Source organism: Hipposideros armiger, unplaced genomic scaffold, assembly GCF_001890085.2.
Source record: "Hipposideros armiger isolate ML-2016 unplaced genomic scaffold, ASM189008v1 scaffold_40, whole genome shotgun sequence".
NCBI classification, from domain to species: Eukaryota; Metazoa; Chordata; class Mammalia; order Chiroptera; family Hipposideridae; genus Hipposideros; species Hipposideros armiger.
In genome coordinates this window covers 3,104,654-3,127,595 of record NW_017731390.1, presented here as the reverse complement: position 1 = coordinate 3,127,595, position 22,942 = coordinate 3,104,654, and the positions used below count along the sequence as shown (strand labels likewise).

Below are 22,942 nucleotides of genomic sequence, written 5' to 3'. Positions count from 1 at the left end.
ATGTAATTGTATGCAAATGTTCATTCTTTAACTCAGCATACATTTCCTGCCAGTCCTCTGTGTACTGCCTCACCTCAATCCTTCCACTGCAGCTTGGTCTAGCAGGGAGTCAGAAGTGAAAATAAGTGTGTAATTTACTCACACTTACGCAGTGAGTGAGTGAAGCCCTTTGTATGTTCCAAGAACAGTCCAGAGAAGGAAAAAGCTATGGCTGGGAAGAGTTCAGTGTTCAGACTTTGAGTAGGGTCTTGAAGGATGCATAGGAGTTTACCAAAAGAAAGATTAGGTAGGAAGGAAAATAGTAGAGAGAAGCCTAAGTGTTTAGGAAGTGTGAAATCTTTCCTTGAGGCAAAAGGAGAGGATTTGTAGGAAGGGAATGGAGTGGAGGAGGGAGATAAAGCATGAAAGATACACAAGTAAAGAGTGTGAAGGAACTTGTTTACCTGAAAAGGAGTTTGGGCTTTTTACCCAGAAAGGCATAGGGAGCCAATGAAGGATCTTAACTAGAGGAGTGATACCTTTCTAAAATCTTACTGTTCAAAGGCTAAGGCTGAGAGGGGTAGACTGGAAGAGACTATTAACATTTATTCAGCAATTAACTGCATTGGGCATTCTGCTCAGTATTTTATATAATTTTTATTGCATGAACCCTTTATGACAGTGTTTTTCAAACCGCCAGGAAAGAAAGAAAAGAACAGGCAGCAAAGAAAAAGAGAAAGAGAGGGGAAAACGAGAGAAAAAAAGATTAGGGCAGGATAGAAAATATCTGTGCATTACAGGTAGTAAGGGGAAGTATTGTTTTCAGAAACTGTTATACACTCTCATAAGAGTATAAGTGTACTGGGCCGGATGCTGACATATTTCTCTCTGTGGGTTATGGTTGGAAAAAAAAAAAAAAAAGGAAAGCCACTGCTCTAAGGTGTAGGTGTGATTAGCCTCGTTTTACAGATGAGGACACAGGCTCAGTTTCGGTACCCTGCCTCTCTGCAAGTGGGATGTGTAAGTTTCGAGCCCAGGCTGGTCTGGAGCCAGAGTGGATTCCTTCTCTCTAATGTCAGGTAGACTTCCCAAGTTATGTGTCTACAGCAAAGACCTGGGAGAGAAAGATAAACCAACCCAGGTAGCACCTGCCAAATGCTTTACTAACAGCACCTCTTTCAAACAGGTAAGTGGGGGCAGACACCAGCTCTGTCCAGGTGCTGGTTGGAAGGCATATTCCAGGAGTGCCCCAGAGGTACAGAATAGAATTAAGAGAGCCGGCCCGAAAAATTTAGAGAGCTTCAGGTGATTCTGATGCCCACGTTTGGGGACCATCAGTTAGGGAGTCGCTGCAACAACCAGGCGAGGATTACAGTCAGGGGATGGAACTGAGACGGTGAAAACAACTCCCTCTCTCAGAAGTCACGTAGCCCCAACTCCCGCTATTGTGTCGGACTCCAATGCCTCGTTGTACAAAGTCGCCTGGGGGCTCATTTCCCTCTCCCGAGGCAAAAGGCGAGGAGCTTAATAAAAGGCTGGTGGCTTTCCACTCACCAGGTATGAGGTCGAGTGGCCGAAAAGCAGAAAGCCCCTGCCACACCAAGGCGACACTGGATTGAGGCATAATGTATATGCTATTTTCAGGGCTTTTCAGGCCTCACCCTGAGGACTTCTGATTGGCTTGAGGGGAGATCTATCACTCATCTTCTGGGTTAGAGGTGGGTGGAAGGTCAACCACGACCAATACAAAACCACTCCTCAGATAAGACCCTCCCCATCTAGCTTCCTGTTGCTGTCCATCAACCAACTTGTGGGCGGGACTTTGCCTCCCGCCAGTTGGCTGGCGAACATGTCGTTCACTCTTCAATAGGTATCCGGTTGGTGCCCTCTACCGTCCATCAGTAACATTTCACACGTCTATTGGCCAAACCAACGTCGCTCTAGATACCTCTCCTTGATTGGTTAGTAGTGCTGTCGGTCCCCAATGTACAGACCTCTTATTGGTGAATGCTGCCGTCGCTCGGGCGGTGGCGGGCTCCGGGATTGGCGGGTACTAGGCGGGCGGTGTCAGGCTCTCGGTGGCGGCGGAGGCGGCGGAGGCCAGGGAGGAAGATGTCGTAATGAGCGGTGGGTCTTGGCCGCTGCCGGCGGGGTCTTTCTGGCCCCCAAGGGTCGGGAAGACGGGCAGAGGCCGCAGGGACGGGGAACCGGGGCCGGGGGTTGCCCCCTGGGGCCGGGCCTGGCGCCGGGGCCCGGCTCCGGGAGGGGCGGGGGAGGGAGGATTCCCGCCCGGAGGAGGAGCGGGGCTGGCCAGCCGGGCGGAGGCACCCGGAAGGGGGCGTTCGACTCCCCGCCCCCTCGGAGCCCCGCTGGGCGGGAGGGCGGCGCTTCTGAGGGCTGGCAAGAGGAGTGGGCACCTGGGGCCGGCCTAGTACCCCCCTCCGCCCGGTTGCCGACCCGTCTCAGCGATGTCCTGCAGGTGGATATTGCCTGGGTCTGCTCTGAGGAGGAGGCCGACGCCCCTCGCGCTCGCACTGTGTTCGGGGGACCCTCCTACACTCTTAACTCTAGGTGCCCACCATCCATGCAGGGCTCTCCCAAGTGCAAAGAGGGGCAAGGGAATGCTTCAAGTTCAAACAGCGCCAACCACGTGGGCACTGCTGGGCATAGAAGCCAACCTGCTTACCGATGTATCCCAATCTAGAGATGGTGTCAGGACACGAGGGCACTCCCTAGGCCGATGACCTCTCGCGTTAGACTGCGAGTGGGCAAAACCTTTTAATGTGTTCACTTGGATCCTTGAGCCTCCAGCTAGATATCTGCAAGCTCTTAGCGGAACTGAGAGACGGTTAAAAACTTGTTGACAGAGCTTCTATTACCTGAAGTCCTCTGGAGGGGATTGCTGAGTCCCAAAGGCCAGGCACAAACAAACCTAAGAATGAACGAAAGACGAAACAAAATGGATACTTATTTTCAGTCCACCCCGCCTCTATCCCCATTGCTGACTTACGGATCTCCGTCTCTTACCCGTGCTTCTTGGCTTATGTTCTGGTGGCTTTCTAATTTTAGTTGAAAAAGAACTGTGTCTTCTCTGGGCACTAGAGAAAGCTGTCTTCACCACATTCCTTGGTTTTGATTCCAATATACTGTCTTAATTGTTTCTTAATTAACTTTATCCAGAGGGACTCAGTCTAGCTTTTCTCAGTGCACATTTTCCCAAACTTTTTCTTCTTCTTCTGAGGTTACCTGTTGCTCATTTATTGGTATCCTAGGGAAAGGGAGGAGCCAGTAGATATACATTAAGCCATGAACTGGTCCATGGTCCATCATTAGACCAATTTCATTGCAGATAGAAGGGTGACGATTGTTTCAAGGGACACTAATATGCACGGTCTAAAACTCACATGGTGTATGTACTCCCGGAGGCATTAAGTATCCATTGGAGGGCTAAGTGTTGAGTTGGTATCTTGGATAAGATTTTTTAGGGCTAGAAAGTTTAGGGTGTGGCCAGCTCACAGAGAGCCTGTGAAAGGAATGATGGTGGAGCCCACACCATAGGAGTAATTTTAATAACACAAAGAAACCTGTTGTCTGCAATCATGAATATAACTGTAGTGACTTGTTTTGTTTTAGACTCGTGTGTGATGAAGGGGGCAAATCTGTTAGATAACCTATCTGTTGGGCTGATGTCAGTGTTCCAGTGGTTGGTTTCTAACAGGCATTAATACCTGCAGGAAATGGATTCTTATTGGCTTGGGCGATTGGTAAGTTTTCTAATTCCGGTTCTTCCATTTGGTTGTACAGAGGCTTAACCTCTTCATTTAAAAGCAGCAGCAACAAAGCTAGTCTGACATAATTGTGAACCCCTTGAGCTAGGCTGTTAAAGACACAGTCTCTTTGCCAAGGAGACCCAAGTAAGTTAGTCAGTTCATAATCAGCTCCTCACATTGGCTGCCCAGGAGGGAGAACTGGCTTCTGAAGGAGAGTTGGGCCATCACTGTTGATGGCATATAGACTGGTCAGCTTTTCCCCCCTCAGATTCTATAAAGTTTGGGCCTCTGGAGGCTGTCAGGAGAGAAGCTGTAAGGAGATTTTGGCAAATGTATGGGAAAAGGAGCCTCATGGCTTAACAGCAGATCGGGTAGTTCATTTTGATATCTTGGCTTTGAACTTACAAGTTCTCCTGCTGATTAATAGCAGCCTTTTGGAGAAGTTGCAGGGTTCCTTATAGCCCAAATAGTCCTTTGCCATAGGTATGTGGAAATTCTCAAGCTTGCTTTAAGCAAGGATTGCCCAACTAGGGCCCTGTGAAGACATTCTAGAGCTTGTTGCAGCCAACAAGTAGATCCTGGTATTGACTTGGGCTCAGAAGTCTTCTACACCTTGCTCACCCCTATTTCTGTGATGGAAATGTATAAGACTTATCTTCACTCCCTCTCTTCTCTGTATACACACAAATTGGAAGCCTCACTTCCAAAGATTGAAGAGTTTAGGAATTATTTTGGAGGGGTGGGCAATGGCCACGGAATGAAAGATGCCGAGAAACGCTGCTTTCCAGCGTGTGTAGAATATTAAATTACAGAGATGTGGTGGTATGAACACTTCTGGGTTTAAACAGTTACACGGTCCAATCTGAAGCCTTGTGGGCTGCAGACTTGGAGTAAAATCTATTTGGAGAGGTTCTGATACTTTCTTATGAGTTTATTGGGTGATGCACCTGGAGTGTCCCTTTGGATAGCTTAACTGAGTTTGTGAACTTCTTACAAGCAAGTTCTAAACTAGGAACATTTGGCTTACGCGCTGGACCAAACCCAGTGCAACCTGGACTGAGAAATGGACATCGTTATGGAATACATTTGTTGATGTTTTTGCTTGTTTGGTTTTTGCTTGCTTTTGGTTTGGATCCACATGCAGCTCCTTGTGTGTGACTTCTAAGCCTGTTGATGGAGTGGGGGAAAGGTTTCTCTTCATTTCTTCATAGAACCAGAGTTTAGATCTTTATTTCTGAAATGCAGTTGAAAGTCTCTCAAGTTCATTTCGGAAATGAAGTTGAAAGTTTGTCTCTTTTAAGAAGTTCTTCCTCAATCATCAGCCGGTCTTTTTTTTTTTTTTTCTTTTTTGGCGGACAGCATTCTCTTAGGAGGCCTCAGGGTAGGGAGGGCTCACTTTTCTTTCAGTTTTCTATTGGAGCTGGCGGGTGGGGGAAGAAGAAGGTAAAAACTTGGGGCATTACTAACTCAAGGACATGGTCAGCCTCAATAGAAAAGGGATTAGAGCGTGCCATTGAGGAGTTGCTCCCAGGTGGTGCTGGTGGATTTGTTCCAGTTGATGGGATTCCAAAATGGAAAACTGACTTTTCTGCTGCTGAAGAGTGAGCCCAGGAGCGAGCACAGAGTCAGTCAGTGCTCGCAGCCTGGGGGAAGCCATGGCTCACACTTGGGTCTAGGAAGCTCTCCTTCCGGATAATCTGAGGCCGCCACTGGTACAGGGAATTACTGTGCTGCTCATCAGGGTGGGCTTTGGACTGGTGTGTTCTAGATGGATGAGTGCTGCCTAGGAGCAAGGGAGTATGAAAGGGCTAAGTGCCCAGTTTTAGATATTTCTCAGTTGGCCCCGTGAGCAGCTCTGAGCAGTGTTGAGATGTCAAGGCTGTTTGTGTCACGGGAAGAGCACGCTTACAGACCAACTGTTTGAATTCTTTCTTTGGACATCTCATTCCTTAGCTACAGTTTGTTTCAACATCAGAATTGCGTGCCCAGTACCTAGCCAGAAGCACCAGCACGTCCCATGCAGAAGTTTCGCTTGTTTTTGATGCTAAGGGCTCTGAGACTTCAGTTTGTCCCCAGGCTGTTAGGTGGCCTGTTTCATCTCAGCTCTGGGGTGAAATGGCTCAGGAACCAGTAGGCACTGGTCTGCATATTTCCAGATGTCCTCTTTCTAGAGCTTCCTCTTTGGGGTATTTATTACCTCTCCTATGGGACTTGGTGGAATCACAGTGTCCTCTCAAAGAATGTGAATAATGAAAAGAGACAGCAGGCAGAGGCGTGTGATTGGGAGTGAATATATCTGCTCTTGGTCAGTCTCTAATTGGAAGTTCCAGATTAGCCTAAAAACAGACCAAAACATTTCCCAGCCTTCAGAGAAGTAATTGGTAAGCCAACCCTCTCTTCCCAGGGGAAATGAAGTCACCACTAGTTTCTGAAGCCAATCCTAGGCCCAGGGACTGACTCACAAATGAAAGTGCCAAAGCAGAGAAAGCATGTGTTTTTACATAATGGTATTCTTTAGGGGGAAAAAAAGTATAATTTGGATTATTTTTTTTCCTACTGTTCTCCAAGACAGATTCTGAGGCCTAGTATTCTTTGCACCATTTCCTGGGACTCCTGTCAGAGTGAAGAGTTCTTACCATCCCCTGCTGCCCCGTGTCCCCCCTCACTTCTCCAGAGTCCCTTCTAGGATGACCGACTGACCCAGGCAGTATGCAAACTAGCTAATGACACAGTCACATTTTGGGGAGAGGAATTTAGGGTGGAGACAGATAAGAGGTGTTCATGTAGCACGTACCCTCATTATGTTAACTCACTTGGAAAAGAACTTCTCCCTTTCAATATATGTTCATTGAAAGAAGCATGGGAATGTCGTGCCTGGTGTGTGGTGATGAGGTGTGTGCTTTGCGATATTTGTCCAGGAGCAGGACTGGACTGTGCTGGCCCACGCACAGGTGCTTATCCGGTGTGAAGTGACTGGTGTGGTTGAGAGTTCCATCTGGGACTGGATCAGCTGAGCTGCCCGGGCAAGCAGATCTCAGGCCAGTGCCAGGATATGCAAATGTGCAGGTTTTCTCCTTTGGTTTGGGAATTCCATTTAGGCTCTCCCACTCTGCAGCCTCCAGGATTCATTCCTTCATTCACCCATTCAACAAATATATACTAAGCACCTACTACGTGCTAGGTAGGGAGGTACATCAGTGGGTAAAGAAGTCCATGCCTTTAGGAAGCTTACATCTTAGTAGGAGACAATAATTAATTAACTAATAGATATTAGACAGTGAGAAGTGCTAAGGAGAAAAGTAGATTAGGGGATAGGAAGAATGTGAGGGGGTGCAATTCATATAGGGCTGTCGGGGAAGGTCTCCATGAGAAGGGGACCTTTGAGTAAAAAGGAGGGGAGAGATTGAGCCATGCTCAACCTGGGGTATGGGGCAGAGGGCAAGAACTCAAGCAGAGAGAACCGCAAGTGCAAAGGCCCTGAGAAGGGGCCATACCTGGCATGTTCAGGAACACAGGGAGGCCCTGTGGCTGAGGCACTGAGGGAGAGTTGAGAGGGGATAAGTCAGAGAGGTCAGGGGAGAAAGTCACATATGGCCCTATGTGTCTCTGTGGGGACTTTGGCTCTTACTCTGAATGGGAGATGGAGTGCCATTGGGGGCTCTGAGCAGAGAAATAACATCATTATTTAAGTTGGATAGGTCTCACTGGATGCATGTTGAGAATAGACTGACAGGGACAAGGTCAGAAGCCCAGCTAGGAAGGAGGCTTTTGCAGTTATCTAGGCAAGAGAAGATGGGGACTTCACCTGGTGATAACAAGAGGTGGTGGTGAAAGCAATCTGATTCTGAATATATTTTGAAGGTAGAGCTGAAAGTGTTTGCTCATTCAGATGCAGAGTGTGGAACAAAAGAAGGGTTGAGGAAGACTCCCAAGGTTCTAGGGCTGAGCAGCTGGAGAGATGGAGTTCCATTCATTGCAGTGGGGAAGTCTGAAGGAGGCACAGAATTAGGGGGATATCAGTAGCCCTGTTGGGGGCTAGTTAGATTTGAGATGCTTATTAAAATACATCCAAGTGGAGACCTTAGTAGGCAGTTAGATATACAAGTCTGAAGATACAGATTTAAGTCATCATTATATAGAAGCTATATGTTACTGGTTTTTAAAGCTATGAAGATGAGATGAAATCACCCAGGAAATAGGTGTAGACAGAAGAAAACCAGGTCCCAAGACAAAGCCCTGGGGTGGCCCAACCATTTAGAATTTGAGAGGAGGGGAGGACCCAGCAAAGGAGTCTTAGAAGAGGTAGCCAGAGAGGTAAGGAGGCCAACCTGGAAGTGTCGTGAAGAAAGTGTTCAAGGAGGAAGGGTTAACTGTCAAATCAACAGAAAATGAGGTCTAAGAATAAACCGTTAGCAAGGTGGTGGTCGCTGGTGGCGTGAGCAGTTTTTGTGGCATGGATGGGGAGGGGGCAGCCTGGTTGGAACAGGTTCAAGAGACTGGCAGGAGAGAAATTAGAGACAGCAAATATCAGTGACTCTTGCAAGGAGTTTTGCTTGGAAAAAAAAATGATGGCTCTTAGCTCATGAAAGGAATTTTAATTTCTTGATGAAACTGTGGGCACACATCAATGGGTCCTGGGCTGAGGCTCCTCTCAAAGTTGGGAGCAGAGAAGACTGGATGGCTTCTATGGTGTCTGGGATGGAGTCAGATCTCCATTCTTTATTTACCTTCCTCTGGCTTGTGGCATTAGCAAGCCATGGCCTAGAGTTCTTATTTAATCAGTCAAAGAAATTCCTTATGTTGTTATTAAGATTTTTTATATGGTTGTTATGATTGCTGGAGATTTATGTCTCAGAAATGCTCCGTGCACTTTGGAGTCATTCACAAGCTGATTCGCTTAGCCCATTTGTCAACTCCCTCTGAGGTCCAACTTGGTTCTCTAAAACCATCCTGGCTTGCTTTTTCCTTACCAGCTCTGAATTCTTCCAGGCTAGGCAACTGGGAAAGACTAGGCTTAGAAACTGTTTTGTTGGCTTTAGGCCCAGCTGAGCTGACCAAAATAGACAGCAGAAGGACTGTTTGTGCGGAGTAAAATTCCTCCAGGGGAAATACCATAGCAAGAGGCCATAGCTGGGATGGTAGGAACCCTTGAGGCAAAAAAAGCAGAGTCCCCACAAGGCCTGGTTATGGAATTTGAGCCAAGTTCTTTCCCAGAGGGAAAAGAGCTTCCTCAAGCCTACTGTTGTGGTATTTCTTTGGGCTTCTTTTCTCTCTCATTCCCTGGGTCTCAACAGTAGTGAAAGACCAGTGGGACAGCCCCTAGTCTGATGGCCAGGGCTTTGGGGACCCCTCTGAGGCCTCTTCCTGTTATGCAGTGCTCCCTGAGTCAGCCCATGGAAAGACCCTGAGGGACAGAGACACACTACCCTCCTGATGTGGTGGCAGAAGGTGCTGTCGGGCCCATACACTGGCACTTAGCAGGGGCACTCGCCCCACACCTTGTGGGGGTGGAAGAGAAGAGGTCAGGAAAGCTTTTCCCTGAGTTAAGTGAATTATAAATGAGCTCTGAGGAAGGACTGGAAATGGACAAATGGGAGAGAGCACGCTCAGGCTCCAAGTGAGAGAGGGCGTGTTGTACTTCCAGAAATGGAAGAGACTGAAGTGTGCAGACTGGGAGAGTTGAAGGGTAAGAGATAAAATAGGAGGTAGAGGGGAGAAGGGAGGGAAGGGGCAGATTGTTTTGGCCTCTAAGCTTATCATAAGATCAACTGGAAGCTCTTGAAGGGCTTAAATCAGGGGAGTGGCAGGATGGGATTTGGATTATAGAAAATTCTTCTGATCAGATTGTGGAGCCCTGGGTAAGAGGGGCCAGAGCTGGGGGGTCAGTTTTGAAGGCTTTGGGCAGTATTTCAGGCTGAGCTCAAGGTGGTTAATGCCGAGATAATGGTGATGGAGATTAGGGGCAATGAGTAGACTGGAGAGAGATCGATATTTAGGAGGTAGAATCATGAAGACTTGATGATTGATTGGCGATGAACATGCTGCTCAGGTTTCGTGGTGATTGGAAATACCAGAAGAGAGGCTGGTTTAACCAGACATTTACTCAACCCACAGGCACTGAAGGGTCGCTGTGCTCTGTACCAGGCTTGGTGTAGCAGTTCAGCGGTGAAAACAGACCTGGCCCGTCCTGGGAGGGCCCTCCCATGACTATGAGAGGGAGACATCAAGCCCATGATTATTGAATGGGTGGTGAGTGTTACCAGAAGAATTAACCTCATCTCAGGGGTCCTGGGAGGCCTCTCTGAGGAAATGACATGCCTGTTACGTAGTGAGCGCTCAGTAAATTTTGCTGAGAAAAAACCAGGCTGAGATCTGAAGGGTGAGTAGATGTTAGCCAGTAATGAGAGAAGAGCTCTAAACAAGGAAAGGGCAGCAGCAGAGATGAAGGCTTTTCACGGATCTGGAAGAAGGCCCCTGGTGGCTGGGGTTGAGAAAGCTGGGGATAGGGTGGGCAAAGGTGACAGGTCAGTGTTGGAAATTCTGTGGGCAGCCCAAGGGGAAGGGCTGCAGAGGGCTGGATGTACCGGTCTGCACTCAGAGGACGGACCTGGGCCACACAAAGACCTCAGAGTCGTCAGCCTATGGAAGGCACCTGAAGCCACGTGAGTGGGCACTATCACCCATGGAACAGGTACTGGCTGAGAGGAACAGAGGCTGAGAATCACCAGTATTTAAGGGGCGGCAAACGGAAGAGGAGCCCACAAGGGGAAGAGGTGGTCAGAGAGGCAGGAGAAAACCTGGGGATTTCAAGGAGGTGGGAATGGTCAAAGGTCAAGAATAGAAGAGGGTCTTTTGGATTTAGCAACAAGGAGGTCCTTGGTGACCTGGGCAAGGGCAGCGTCAGCAGAGAGCTGCGGGGAAAGGCCCAGTGCCACGGTTAGGGAGATGTGTGGGTGAGAAAGGAGGGCGACAAGGAAGTTTGGCCAAGGAGACAGGAAAAGACAGCTGTAGCTGGAGGGGACAGGGGTGGAGAGGAAGGATCTGTACATCAAGAGCTGGGATATTCAGAGGGTGCTTCTCCGCTGGTCTTGGAATTAAGTTGACTTCCATTAGGGGGAAAGGAAAGTCAGGTATGGTCCCGTCCAGCCCTGGATGCCTTGTTGGATGTCCTTGGAAGCTTTCCTTGGAGCCCAAGAGAGCGTGTATAGTAAAGACACTGCAAAACTTCACCAGCAAGGGACTGTTGGGAAAGTTTTAGCCAACCTGAACTAATGAAAAGTCTAAAAGACAGAACTCTGAATAAATGCAGCCTCTTTTTTCAAGAATATGCAATAATCCCACTTACCAATGTTGCTAAATGTAGGTTTCAGTGATCAGATATAAACTGCTGTTAAAAGCAAACGGCACGATTAAAATGGTGGGAGTGGTATAAAAATCACTACCTAACTGCCTAAGTGTCCCTTTGCAGTCTTCATACACTATTTAGCCTCACTTTGAATGGTATGAAGGAAAGGTTAAGCACAATTTATGTCCAAATTACGCATTTTAAGTATAAGGTTCCAAATTAATGAGGTTCTAAAGTACTTTGATCATAGTCTTGCAGTTACGCATCTACGCTACTTCTTAACCACTTCTCATTTCCAACTGGAAATGCTTCTCTTTTCCCTTTCATGGTTAATCTCAGGATATAATTCTGCAGTGGCAGGGAAATTGGTCTCTGTTTTGGTTGCCCAGGTCTGCAGGCAGAGGTCACAAAGCTCTGAGTGATGCTAGGAGAAATACTTAGAAACATTGGTTTGCATCTAGAGGAGTATTTCAGGAGCCAGCTGGGGAGGAAAATGAAACCAAACTGAAATGGGGCAACATCGGCAAGCACCAGCAGTCTGCACCTTGCTTCAATAAATTCCGATGCAGCTTCTTAACTAAAGACTCACTCAGAGCCCAGCCTGGTCTTCAGACGGTTTGGGTCCAGGTTAATAATAACTGCAGAGGGAGAGAGGGAGATAAATAGGAAGCACTAGGCCAGTTTTCATTTCGTTTGCAATCTGTCCTGTTCTGATGTCTTTCTGTTTCATAATAGAGGATGTCTCAGGGAGAGTCACTCACCAGTTTTAGCCAAGTGAACCTGAGCCCAGGGAGCGTCTTGGGAGAGCCCCTGCCTTCCCTTCTAACCCCTGCCAGCAACTAGCTCATCTTGTGTTTTTATCAGCATCATGGTTTGAGAATTATAAAAATCTTAAAGGTTATTCAGTCCAACTTCCCACCCCATCTAGACATCCTGTCTCCTACAGAAACATCCTGCCTCTGGCTAAACCATTCCAGAGAAGGAAGATTCCATCTTTTGAAAGTTTTCTATTAATCTGAAATCTGCCTTCTTGAAATTTCCTCCCTGAAGTCTTGGTTCTACCCTTTGAACCCACGGATGGAATAAATACCCTGGAGGATATCACTACTCCGGCATCCTGGTCACAACTATTGCTGCTCTCCTCTGAACAAGCTCCCTTTGCAAATCCCCCTTTCCAAATGTCCCCGAGAATGAAATCTGACACTCCAGATGTGGCCCAAGTGGGCAGAACACACTAGGACTATTATTTTTCTTCCTCTATGATTGAACTTTTGGAAATGCAGTCCAAGATTGCAGTAGCTGTTTTGGCAACCGCATCTGGATTCTGTTGGCTCCTATTTAGCTTCGCGTCAACACTACTGGGGGTTTTCACGTGAGACGCACTATTAAGCTCTGTCTTCCTGTCCTGTATGCGTGGGATTTTTGTTTTTAACCTAAGTGCAGGATTTACTGAACTTCAAAGTTTAAACCGCCATTGATTACCCACTATGTACTCAATGCTTTTCATATTATTTATTGACACCTCCCGGAATCCCATGAGGATGACATTCCGTGTGTTCCACAGGTGGTGCTGTGGGACTGAGAGGAATGCCCAGCCTCCCCACGGATGGTGGCAAAGACTGAATTCTCATTTAGGTCTGGACCTCATGTACATACCAGTTTTTAAAGATCTCTTTGAACTCTAATACTGACACCCATTGTGTTTACAGTCCTTTTCGGTCTTGTGACATCTGCAAGTTGAACTTGCCTTCTGGGTTTTTGTATGGTTTTCCAAACTTGGGACATGGATGGGCTACTCTAAAGCCGCATTTACCAGCCTCTAAGGGCACAAAAACCAATTTAATGAGTCCCAACCAGTATGAAATTGAGTAGAAAACTATCAAAGTCCATCACATATATTAAGGGTGGATTTTGTTTCTGGAAACTCTTATTGCATGAGCACATGACAGGGAAGTGTGTGGGTGTACGTGTGTATGTGTGGGTGCGCATGTACACTGGATCTTGACGTAAATTGTTTTTATAACTGTTCATGGTCTAAATAGTTTGAACATCACCACTCTAAAGAAAAAATATTTTGAGTCAACTTGGATTGTTTTCATATGCTACAACTTTACTGAATTACACACACAAATCTGTGTATCAACTCACTGATCTAGCCCCTATAAAATTAATAACTACAGAAAAGCCAGTAAAATTCAAATCAACAACCTCATTCTGGGAGGACAACACTTGATTGAACCCGAATCGGCATGAGCACGGCACAGACTTGACACCCGGGTTGCCTGAGTTCCTCACGCCTACCCTGCAGTGTCTAGTGCTGAGCTAGTGACAGTCCTCCCACGTTTTTGAAGAGCCGTCACCCTCACTTTGCACAAATGTATCATGAGTAAAATGTGCAGAATTAAGTTGTCCTAATTAGCCCACGCAGTTAGTGGTGCCACTTGGCACCATACAGTTGTAAACACACACACAGGCCATGAAATGTGCAAATCTTGGTTAAGCAACAGTCTCCCGGTGATCTATATAGGATTTGTTCATTTTTAAAAGGTGATCTTCACAGTGAAAACACAAGAATAAGGCATTCTGGTAGAGGATGCATAAGCCTCTGAGGAAAGGCCTGCAGACCCTGGTCCTGGGACCCACCCTAGTTTGAGACGCCCCTGTTGACCTTGCAGCAGCCAACTGCTCAGGACAGTGTGGATCTCAGCACTCAGGTGGAGACATGTTCAGCTTAGCTCCCAAACTAGATTATCATCCTGTCTGCAGTTTTCTCCCTTCTTGTTCATAAGAATATTATGAAAATGTCAGTCAGATGCCTTGTTGAAAGAAAATGCACAGGGTTTACCATTCTCCTGGTGTATCCATAAAAAACCCCATAAAACAGGTTTGTTCAGCATGACATGTTTTTTTGCAATGCCTTTGCCTTATGATCACTGCGCTTCCTTACCTCAGTAATCGTAGTACTGTCCAATGATTTATTTGTTCTAGGATTTTGCCAAGGCTCGGCGTCTAATATTTCAGGATCTACCCATCCTCTGCATTTTCCCCAGAGCTCTCATACAATTTACAAGTGTACTGCAAATTTTCTCCTACCCCGGGGTGCGGTTTGTGTGGCCTTCGGGTCTGGAAATGCTTTAAGACCCAGATTCAATTCTCCTTTCACCTTTCTTTACCTTTTCCCATTTAAGAACCTTTCTCCCAAAGAGAGAAGCCAGAGGCCAGACAAATTTCTTCCCAATCTCTATCTTCTCCACAGATGCCCAACAGGGGCTCAATGCCTGAGCCATTCTGCCTTTTCAAGTCCCTGAAGTAATACCCTTCTGCCTTCTGTAGGCCCCAAAATCTACTTTGCAAAGGTCTAGGATACAAGTCTGCCCAGTGACCTTTCCCTCAGTGATTTATGAGCTATAAGATGGCTTAGATTCTTTCCCCACAAATTCTCATGACTTCCTTCAATTGTATCTATCTTCCTCAATGTTCTTTATTTAAAAAAAAAAAAGTACAGGAGAGTATATTCGTTGTGGGAAAATGACAAAATACAGCAAAACAAGGAGAAAAATTCTTTAAGTCAAGCAAAATTCAACCACCAAGAGATAATGCCAAAAGAAAGTCTGAGGCAAGGGGGCTTGGGTTCTCGACGGGCGTCTTGTGCATTACTCTCTTTTCTTCCAACAGATCCACAGACCAGCATGGCTGCCACTGCCGCTGTCAGTCCCAGTGACTACCTGCAGCCCGCTGCCTCCACCACCCAGGCAAGTGGGCAGTGGGCTCTGAGGGTGGAGGGCCACATCGCCTGGTAGGACTCACTGAAGCTACCATTAAACCACAACTGAAAACACTACACTGGCTCACTACAAATACCCTAGGGTATGAGGCCAGGGAAGGCCCAGTTGTTATCCACTGTTTCTGAACTAAGAAACCATGGCCACATAACCTGAGGCGCCACAGTCGGGTCAGGCGGAAAAGCAGGATTAAACTCAAGGTCCTTCCACCAGACCCCAGTAATCATCTGAGGAAAATAGAGACTGTGTCCCCACACCCCAGAGGCTCTTTGCTTGTAGCCTCCAGAGAGCATCTCTCCCCAGTTGATGAAGTCATGTCCCATGCACTAGAAAACACTTTACCAGAGGGTTTATTCCTCCTGTTGTCCCTCCCTTTCTCATTCCCAACCTCCCTTCCTTAATCCTTCCTCAATTGAGGAATCCGGATCTCTTAATCCCTGTGGCCAAGGGAACTCCACCTAAAAACTGAGGGCCGAGTGTTCCTTCCCCAGTAGAAACAGGCCAGCGGGGAGTAGCTGGTCAGCTCACACTGTGAGTTCACCCTATCACAGAGTGCTTCCGGGGAGCTCCTTCCGGAAAAGACATTTCCCACCCTTTCTCCCTTACTGACTCAATGGAGAAACCAGCAGGGAAGGGGAGACAGAACCACTGCAGAGAGAGGATGCTGACACCTGCCTGCCACGGAGGTGGGGAGGAGCCTGCCAAGAGGAGAGGATCAAAACGGGCAACAGCCCCTCATGTCTTACTCCTTTTCTCTGCTTGTTGTTTTTTTTTTTTTTGCAGGACTCCCAGCCATCTCCCTTAGCCCTGCTTGCTGCAACATGTAGCAAAATTGGCCCTCCAGCTGTTGAAGCTGCTGTGACTCCTCCTGCCCCGCCCCAGCCCACACCACGGAAACTCGTCCCTATCAAACCTGCCCCTCTCCCTCTCAGTCCCGGCAAGAACAGCTTTGGAATATTGTCCTCTAAAGGAAACATCCTTCAGATTCAGGGGTCACAACTGAGCACGTCCTATCCTGGGGGGCAGCTGGTGTTCGCTATCCAGAATCCCACCATGATCAACAAAGGGACCCGATCAAATGCCAACATCCAGTATCAGGCAGTCCCGCAGATTCAGGCGAGCAGTTCCCAGACCATCCAAGTACAGCCCAGTCTCACCAACCAGATCCAGATCATCCCTGGTACCAACCAAGCCATCATCACCCCCTCACCGTCCAGTCACAAGCCTGTCCCCATCAAGCCAGCTCCTGTCCAGAAGTCGAGTACGACCACCACCCCAGTGCAAAGTGGGGCCAATGTGGTGAAGTTGACAGGTGGAGGTGGCAATGTGACCCTTACTTTGCCTGTCAACAACCTTGTGAACACCAGCGACACCGCGGCCCCCACTCAGCTCCTCACAGACAGCCACCCCACCCCACTGTCCAAGACTAATAAGAAAGCCAGGAAGAAGAGCCTTCCCGCCTCCCAGCCCTCTGTGGCCGTGGCTGAGCAGGTGGAGACGGTGCTGATCGAGACCACGGCAGACAACATCATCCAGGCCGGAAACAACCTGCTCATCGTTCAGAGCCCTGGCGGGGGCCAGCCAGCTGTGGTCCAGCAGGTCCAGGTGGTGCCTCCCAAGGCCGAGCAGCAGCAGGTGGTGCAGATCCCCCAACAGGCCCTGCGGGTGGTGCAGGCGGCATCTGCCACCCTCCCCACCGTCCCCCAGAAGCCCTCCCAGAACTTTCAGATCCAGGCGGCTGAGCCAACGTCTACTCAGGTACCACACACACCCCCTGCACCTGCTTTCCTCTCCTTAGCACTACCTGGCTAGCGCTCCATCTGTCTCAGCTTGCTTTTGAAGATGATACCCATCTCCCGATATGATCTGAGGGTTGGGAGTCAGCATCGTTTGCGGTGGGCAGTAAGTGGCTACTTCCGCCTGACAGATGGGCTCTTCTCAGTTCAGAGGGCCAAGGACAGCTTATCTGTAGAAATTAGATGAAACACATCTATATATCTATACTTTGGCCCACTTTTCTTTATGGGAGTCTTTTGTGGGGGATGGTTAGGGGGCAAATACCTACTTTTTAATTTTTTTTATTATAGAATTACATACTCAGAACAGTATCAAGAACGAAACAATTCCAGTCAGAACCATAGAATTTGATATTAAGTAAGACAATTAATGAGAAAAATGACAAGGAAAACTCAGGAAGCAGCAGCCTACCTTGATATAAGAACACTTAGGCTAGACTCATCTGGGATGTTGATCTACTTGGCTCTGTGAGGCAGGTTTTATTAAATGCCAGAGATTATGCCCATGCTGCAGATGGAGCACCTGGAACTCAGAGAAATTTTAAAGTATCCAAATCTCATAGTGCATAGATGACAAGAGCCAGGATTCAACTCAAATTTCAAACGCCACATTTTTCCGTGTTCTACCTGGACTCATGTCTTAGGTGTGGCAGGTGCTGCGATTATAATTCAGGACAAGGATTTCTTTTTTAATATTAAGAAAACAGTTCTTTCTAGTAAGGAATTTATAATCTAGTTGTCTATAGAGAACTGCGGCATCACAGTGAGTAACAGTAGGAAGTTGGGCAATTTGCTGGGTGGAGAAGTGCCCTTGAGTTTGAGCTGTGGACATACAAATCATGAGGGCCTGCCTTTGAATGCCTCCTCCCTACTAGCATATTATGTATTGCCAAGTGATTTTCTCTAAATTGTTTCATTTACTTATTACAGTATCTGGTGAGGTTCCATTATCAAACCTACCTTAAAAGAACTGGGTGAAGATACCTGCACAGGTGTACACATCCTCAGCAATGCCTCCCCTCCCTTCCCTGAGGTTCCATATCTTGAGATTGATGGAGGCAGGGCTTAAACCAAGGTCTTCCTGAGGAAATAATACATATACAGAAAGATTTAGCTTTCTTAATGACAACATATTTTTCCATTATCCGGAGATGCTATCTATTATACAACTAATACCATTAGCTGTATATCTAGGCTCTTTCCAACCTTAGAGCTAAATAAATTCCTAAAGTGGGTCAAAGGATATACACATTTTCAAAGATTGTCAATCCACAGCCCTCAGGTCAAATCTAGCCCACCCATCTGTTTTTGCAAATAAAGTTTAATTGGAATACAGACATGCCAATTTGTGCTGCATTTGCACCACAAGGCAGAGACCTCATGGTCTGCAAAGCTGAAAAATATTTATCATCTGCCCTTCACAGAAAAAGTTTGCTGATCCCTGCTCTACGTTATGAACAAAAAAAATGTTCTAGTAACAGAAACTTCAGATGCACAGAAAATAGCAAGGATTTGCAAAAGGGAAACATACCAGAAAACTGGAAATGAAATTTGTGTGTTTATTAGATGCCATGAGGTTTGTTTGCTTGCCTTTAACTGAGAAACACAGTCATAAATAATCCAGGAATCAAAAATAACCCCAGTCATGATCACAGCAGGATTTTCTTTTTTTTTTAAAATTTTTTTTTTTTTTTAGCTGAGCCATCCTGCCACCTGTTGGCTGCTCAGCTCAGGCCGGGACTTGAACTGCTGTTGCTCAGAGCTCAAACTCTTGAGCGAGCTCTTAACCAACTGAGCCACTCAGCCGGCCCTACAGCAAGATTTTTTTTTACAAAGAATTTTTTCCCTGAATCATTGGAGCATAAGTTGCCACCATGATCCCCCATCACTTACAAATGCTTTATAGAAAGTGTGTAATTCATACACACAAGGATATTCTACATAACAATGCAACCTAGGAAACCAGCAGTGAAACACACTAATGTCTCCTTCAGAGACCCTGTTCAGGTCTTACCACTTGCCCCAATAATTCCTTTGTGGCAAAAGGTTCTCATCAGTATCATACAACGCATTTAGTTGTCACATCTCCCTAGTCTCTTTTGCTATGGAACAGTGCCTTAGTCTTTACTTGACTTTTTTGAAGGCTATAGGCCATTTATTATGTAGAATGTTCCTCAGTTTAGGTTTGTGTGATGTTTTCTCATGACGATATGCAGGTTGGGCATTTTTTTTGCAGGGATAGCACTTTGAGACTGTGTAAATATACCATTCCTTGGCTAACCTTTGCCCATTTGTTTGTTATCTTTTACTATGATAGAGATTTTTAAAATTAACTTTTTATTTTATTTTTTTCCTTATTTTTTTTTTTTTTTTAAAGCTGAGCCATCCTGCCACCACGAGTTGGCAGCTCAGCTCGGGCCAGGACTTGAACTGCTGTTGCTCAGAGCTCAAACTCTTGAGCGAGCTCTTAACCAACTGAGCCACTTGGCCGGCCCAACTTTTTATTTTAGAATAAGTTATACCGAGGGTACCAAAAAAATTATACACATGACCTGTATACATCTTTTGTTATCGGTATATGTTGAGTATTACAATTTTAATATAGTTTTTCCCTTTCTTAAAATGTGTATACATTTTTTGGCACCCTCTAAATTTTACAGAAAGCTTGCGAAGGTGGTATAATGCACCTCTCAGGTGGCTTCCCCCATTATTAAACATCTTAATTACTAGGGTACATTTGTCAAAACTAAGAAACTGACATTGGCACATTACTGTTAAAGTCCAGACTTGATTTGGATGTTACCAGTTTTTCCATTAATGTCCTCTTTCTGTTCCAGGATTCAGTCCAGATGCCCCATGACCCGTAGTGGGCACGTCTCCCCAGGCCCCTCCGGTCTGATAGCTTCTCAGTCTTTGTTTTCCATGATCTTGACAGTCTTGAGGCACATTGGTCAGGTATCCTGTAGAATGTCCCAGTCTGGGGTTAGAGGTTTTGGAAAGAATAGCACAGAGGCGAAGTGCCCCTCTCATCACATTAGATGAGGGGTACATGGTGTCCACATGACATCTAACCTTTATCACTTGGTTAGGGTGGTGTTTGCCAGGTTTCTTCATAAGAAGTTGTTGCTTTTTCCTTTCTCTATTCTTTGGAAGCTAGTCGCTAAGTGAGAGGGGGTGAGAATTAAGCTCTACATCCTGGAAGGGAAAGTATCTGTTGTACATAATATTAATTGGAATTCTTCTGTGAGGAAGATTTGTCTCCTCTCCATTTCTCTATTCAATCATTTATATCAGTATGGACTCATATATTTATTTTGTACTTAAGGTTATAATTTAATACTATGTTTATTTTTTTATTTTTATTTTTTTTATAGGGGAGTTGGGGGGAGGGGAACAGCGTTGGGAATCGGGGAAGGGGAACAGACAGGTAGACAAGTTGTTAATACTATGTTTATTTTGTTGCTCACATTGTTCCACCTTTGGTCAATTGGAGCTCTTTCAGTTTGGCTCCTGTATCCCCAGGACATACTCTGTCTTTTTTTTTTTTTAAATCAGCTTTATTGAGATATGCATATATATAGCAGCCATCACCCCTATATAATTTTAGAATGTTTTCATCACCCCAAAAAGAAACTTGTATCCTTTGATGGTCACTCCCCATTTCCCCCCCCCAACCCCTAGCACCCACTAATCCATTTTCTATTTCTATGGATTTGCGTATTTTGGACATTTCATGTAAATGGAATCATACATTAGGTGATCGTGACTGACTTCTGTCACTCAGCATAATGTTTTTGAGATTCACCTATGTTGTAGCACGTGTCAGTGCTACGTTCCTCGTATTTCCCCAGCCCCAGCCCTGGGATCAGCCACTTTTCCTAGGAGTCCTAGTTCCTCTTATTGATGGATGTAATAGCAGGCTTTTAATTGTGTCATTCTCTTGTCTTCCATTTGTTTATTTATGTTCATATGGACTTACAGATTCCTGTTTTATTCGATGGGCTAAAATCCATTTGTATTTATTTATTTTTTTGATGTTCAAATTGTCCCACAGTTGGCCAGTGGGAGTCCTTTCAGGTTGGCTCCTGTGTCCTTTTCACGTGTCACCACCATGCTTTGAACACTTCCTTACTTTCTGGTACAACAGGTGTTCCAAGCTTTTCTTGTACTTTCCTTGCCCCCAATCCTGGACTCAGCTATTTCTTCCAAGGAGCCCTGGTTCCTTTAAGGGGAGGATGGGACTGGAAGCTAAAACCTGAGTGCTGTGTGAGCTTCCTGCTCCTGGAGTGTTGCTGCACATGGTCCTTCTCAGCGGACAGAGCTAAGAAGTATCTATACATATACATAACACACGCGCGCGCACACACACACACACACACACTATATGTTATGTATATGTATATGTATGTGTATGTATATATAACATATATGTACATGTGTACTACCTAGATACATGCATGCAACACATATGAATACATACATTTACATTTATCTATGTATATATCAATATTGAAACCCAAGAGTTTCTACTAATACCTCTAATTCCACAGGGTTCCTTCTAGTTTTCTCCCTTTCCATATGTGTAACTCCCTTCTCTGACAGTGAGCATCCTCACTCCCATTATCCTTTATATACGTAGTTCCTTTCTGAGTCCGTCCCCCGTGTATGTAACTAGTCTCCCACAGCTGTCTCAGCAATCCCACATGGACACCTCAGCCTGCTGGGGCTCTGACACCCAGACCAGGCTGCTACTGCCACTCCCCCTCAAAAGCCTTCCTCTTCCCATCAGGCTCTAACATGCATATTTTTAAGGCTTTTGATACATATTCCTAAATTTCCCTCCAGCAAATCTAGACCACTTCACACTCCCAGTCCTAACATGAGTGCGTGCCTATTTTCCTGCTATCCCACCAGCAATGAGCATTATGTTTTATTTTTCCATATTTGCCAATCTGAATTGGAAAAAAACTGTTCCTCATTAATTGTGCCTCCTAAGAGTTGTTCTCATTTGTTTGATGGTCATTCACAGTGCATCTTTTATGAGGTCACCATTTAGTTGCCTTCTAATTCTCCAGTTCTGAGAATTGGCAATTCTGTTTTTCCATGCTAAGTAAATTAAATGTTTGGTTTCAAATCGGCAGTCACCATTTGCCAGCTTAGCATCCGATGGGTGTCAGCCATGTATGGATGTAGGGTTGGGCTAGGTGGAGAAGACAAGCGGACAGAGGCGCTCCCAGTTATCACCTGGGCAGGGAGATGACACTGCACTGAAATCTGCAGAGCGCAGTCTCTCCTAGGGCATTGACTTTTTCTCTCTGGCCTCTCCCAGGTCTACATCCGTACGCCTTCCGGTGAGGTGCAGACAGTCCTTGTCCAGGACAGCCCCCCAGCAACAGCTGTGACCACCTCTACCACCACTTGTAGCAGTCCTGCATCCCGTGCTCCCCATCCGAGCGGGACCAGCAAAAAACACTCTGCCGCAATTCTCCGGAAAGAGCGTCCCCTGCCAAAGATCGCCCCTGCTGGGAGCATCATCAGCCTGAACGCAGCCCAGCTGGCAGCAGCAGCCCAAGCCATGCAGACCATCAACATCAATGGTGTCCAGGTCCAGGGCGTGCCCGTCACCATCACCAACACTGGCGGTGAGGGAAGGCCCCTAGGCCAGGGCGTGGGTAATACGCCTGTGTGCCCCTGCACAAGGGAACTGTGGGCCAGCCCCCGGCTTCCCAGTAACAATAGTGAGAATACTCCCTGATGCTTACCTTGTCCCTTCCAGCTTAAAAGCACATCTACTTGGTCCTTACAGTAGCCCTGTGAGGTAGTTTAAGATGCATGCGGGCCCCACCTGACAGCTGAAGACCTTAAATGTGGTGGAGAAAATAAGATGTACTCATGAAAACTCTCCAGCTAACACAAACACAACTTAGTTTTGTCCAGACCAAAGGCAGATGTTCACGAGAGCCCCAGGTAAAGAAATCGGAAGGCTTCTCAGAAGGAGGAAAGCCTTAAGGTTGGAAGGAATGGCTGGTGCTGCACTTCTGTTGAGAGGAAATATTTGGTAATTACAGTGTGAAAGCTGCCTTGCAAACCATCAAAGGAACATTGTCGCTCCCTAGCAAAAATGATTGCTTGCCGCTGTTAGCTGGGTGAAGGGCTCTTTTCAGGGTAGTGGCACTTTTTTTTTTTTTTTTTTGCAGGACTCCCAGCCATCTCCCTTAGCCCTGCTTGCTGCAACATGTAGCAAAATTGGCCCTCCAGCTGTTGAAGCTG

At 46.4% G+C, this 22,942-nt stretch overlaps 2 protein-coding genes across 13 annotated transcripts in view; one reads left to right on the top strand and one right to left on the bottom strand.

Annotated features, from left to right (window-relative positions):
* Positions 1 to 22,942, bottom strand: part of SP6 (Sp6 transcription factor) — a 74,903-nt gene that overhangs the window by 40,465 nt on the left and 11,496 nt on the right. For 3 of the 11 annotated variants that reach the window (XM_019638710.1, XM_019638709.1, XM_019638708.1), the window contains 4 exons: positions 19,476 to 19,632; positions 17,633 to 17,753; positions 17,085 to 17,195; positions 16,681 to 16,842 (listed from right to left, as the gene is read on the bottom strand). The gene's annotated coding sequence lies outside the window, so the exon portion shown is untranslated. Of the gene's footprint in view, positions 1 to 1,973; positions 2,055 to 2,113; positions 2,912 to 3,006; positions 3,248 to 16,680; positions 16,843 to 17,084; positions 17,196 to 17,632; positions 17,754 to 19,431; positions 19,633 to 22,942 lie in introns of those variants that run through there. The other 8 variants (XM_019638713.1, XM_019638712.1, XR_002123560.1 and 5 more) reach the window with 7 other exon arrangements.
* The window catches only part of SP2 (Sp2 transcription factor), a 26,555-nt gene continuing 4,271 nt past the window's right edge, over positions 659 to 22,942 (top strand). Inside the window, exons 1-4 of one of the 2 annotated variants that reach the window (XM_019638707.1) lie at positions 659 to 2,106; positions 14,770 to 14,846; positions 15,660 to 16,634; positions 22,002 to 22,314. In XM_019638707.1, coding sequence (XP_019494252.1) covers positions 2,100 to 2,106; positions 14,770 to 14,846; positions 15,660 to 16,634; positions 22,002 to 22,314 — 1,372 coding nt within the window. In that variant the 5' untranslated portion in view covers positions 659 to 2,099. Of the gene's footprint in view, positions 2,107 to 13,207; positions 14,847 to 15,659; positions 16,635 to 22,001; positions 22,315 to 22,942 lie in introns of those variants that run through there. The other variant, XM_019638706.1, reaches the window with a different exon arrangement.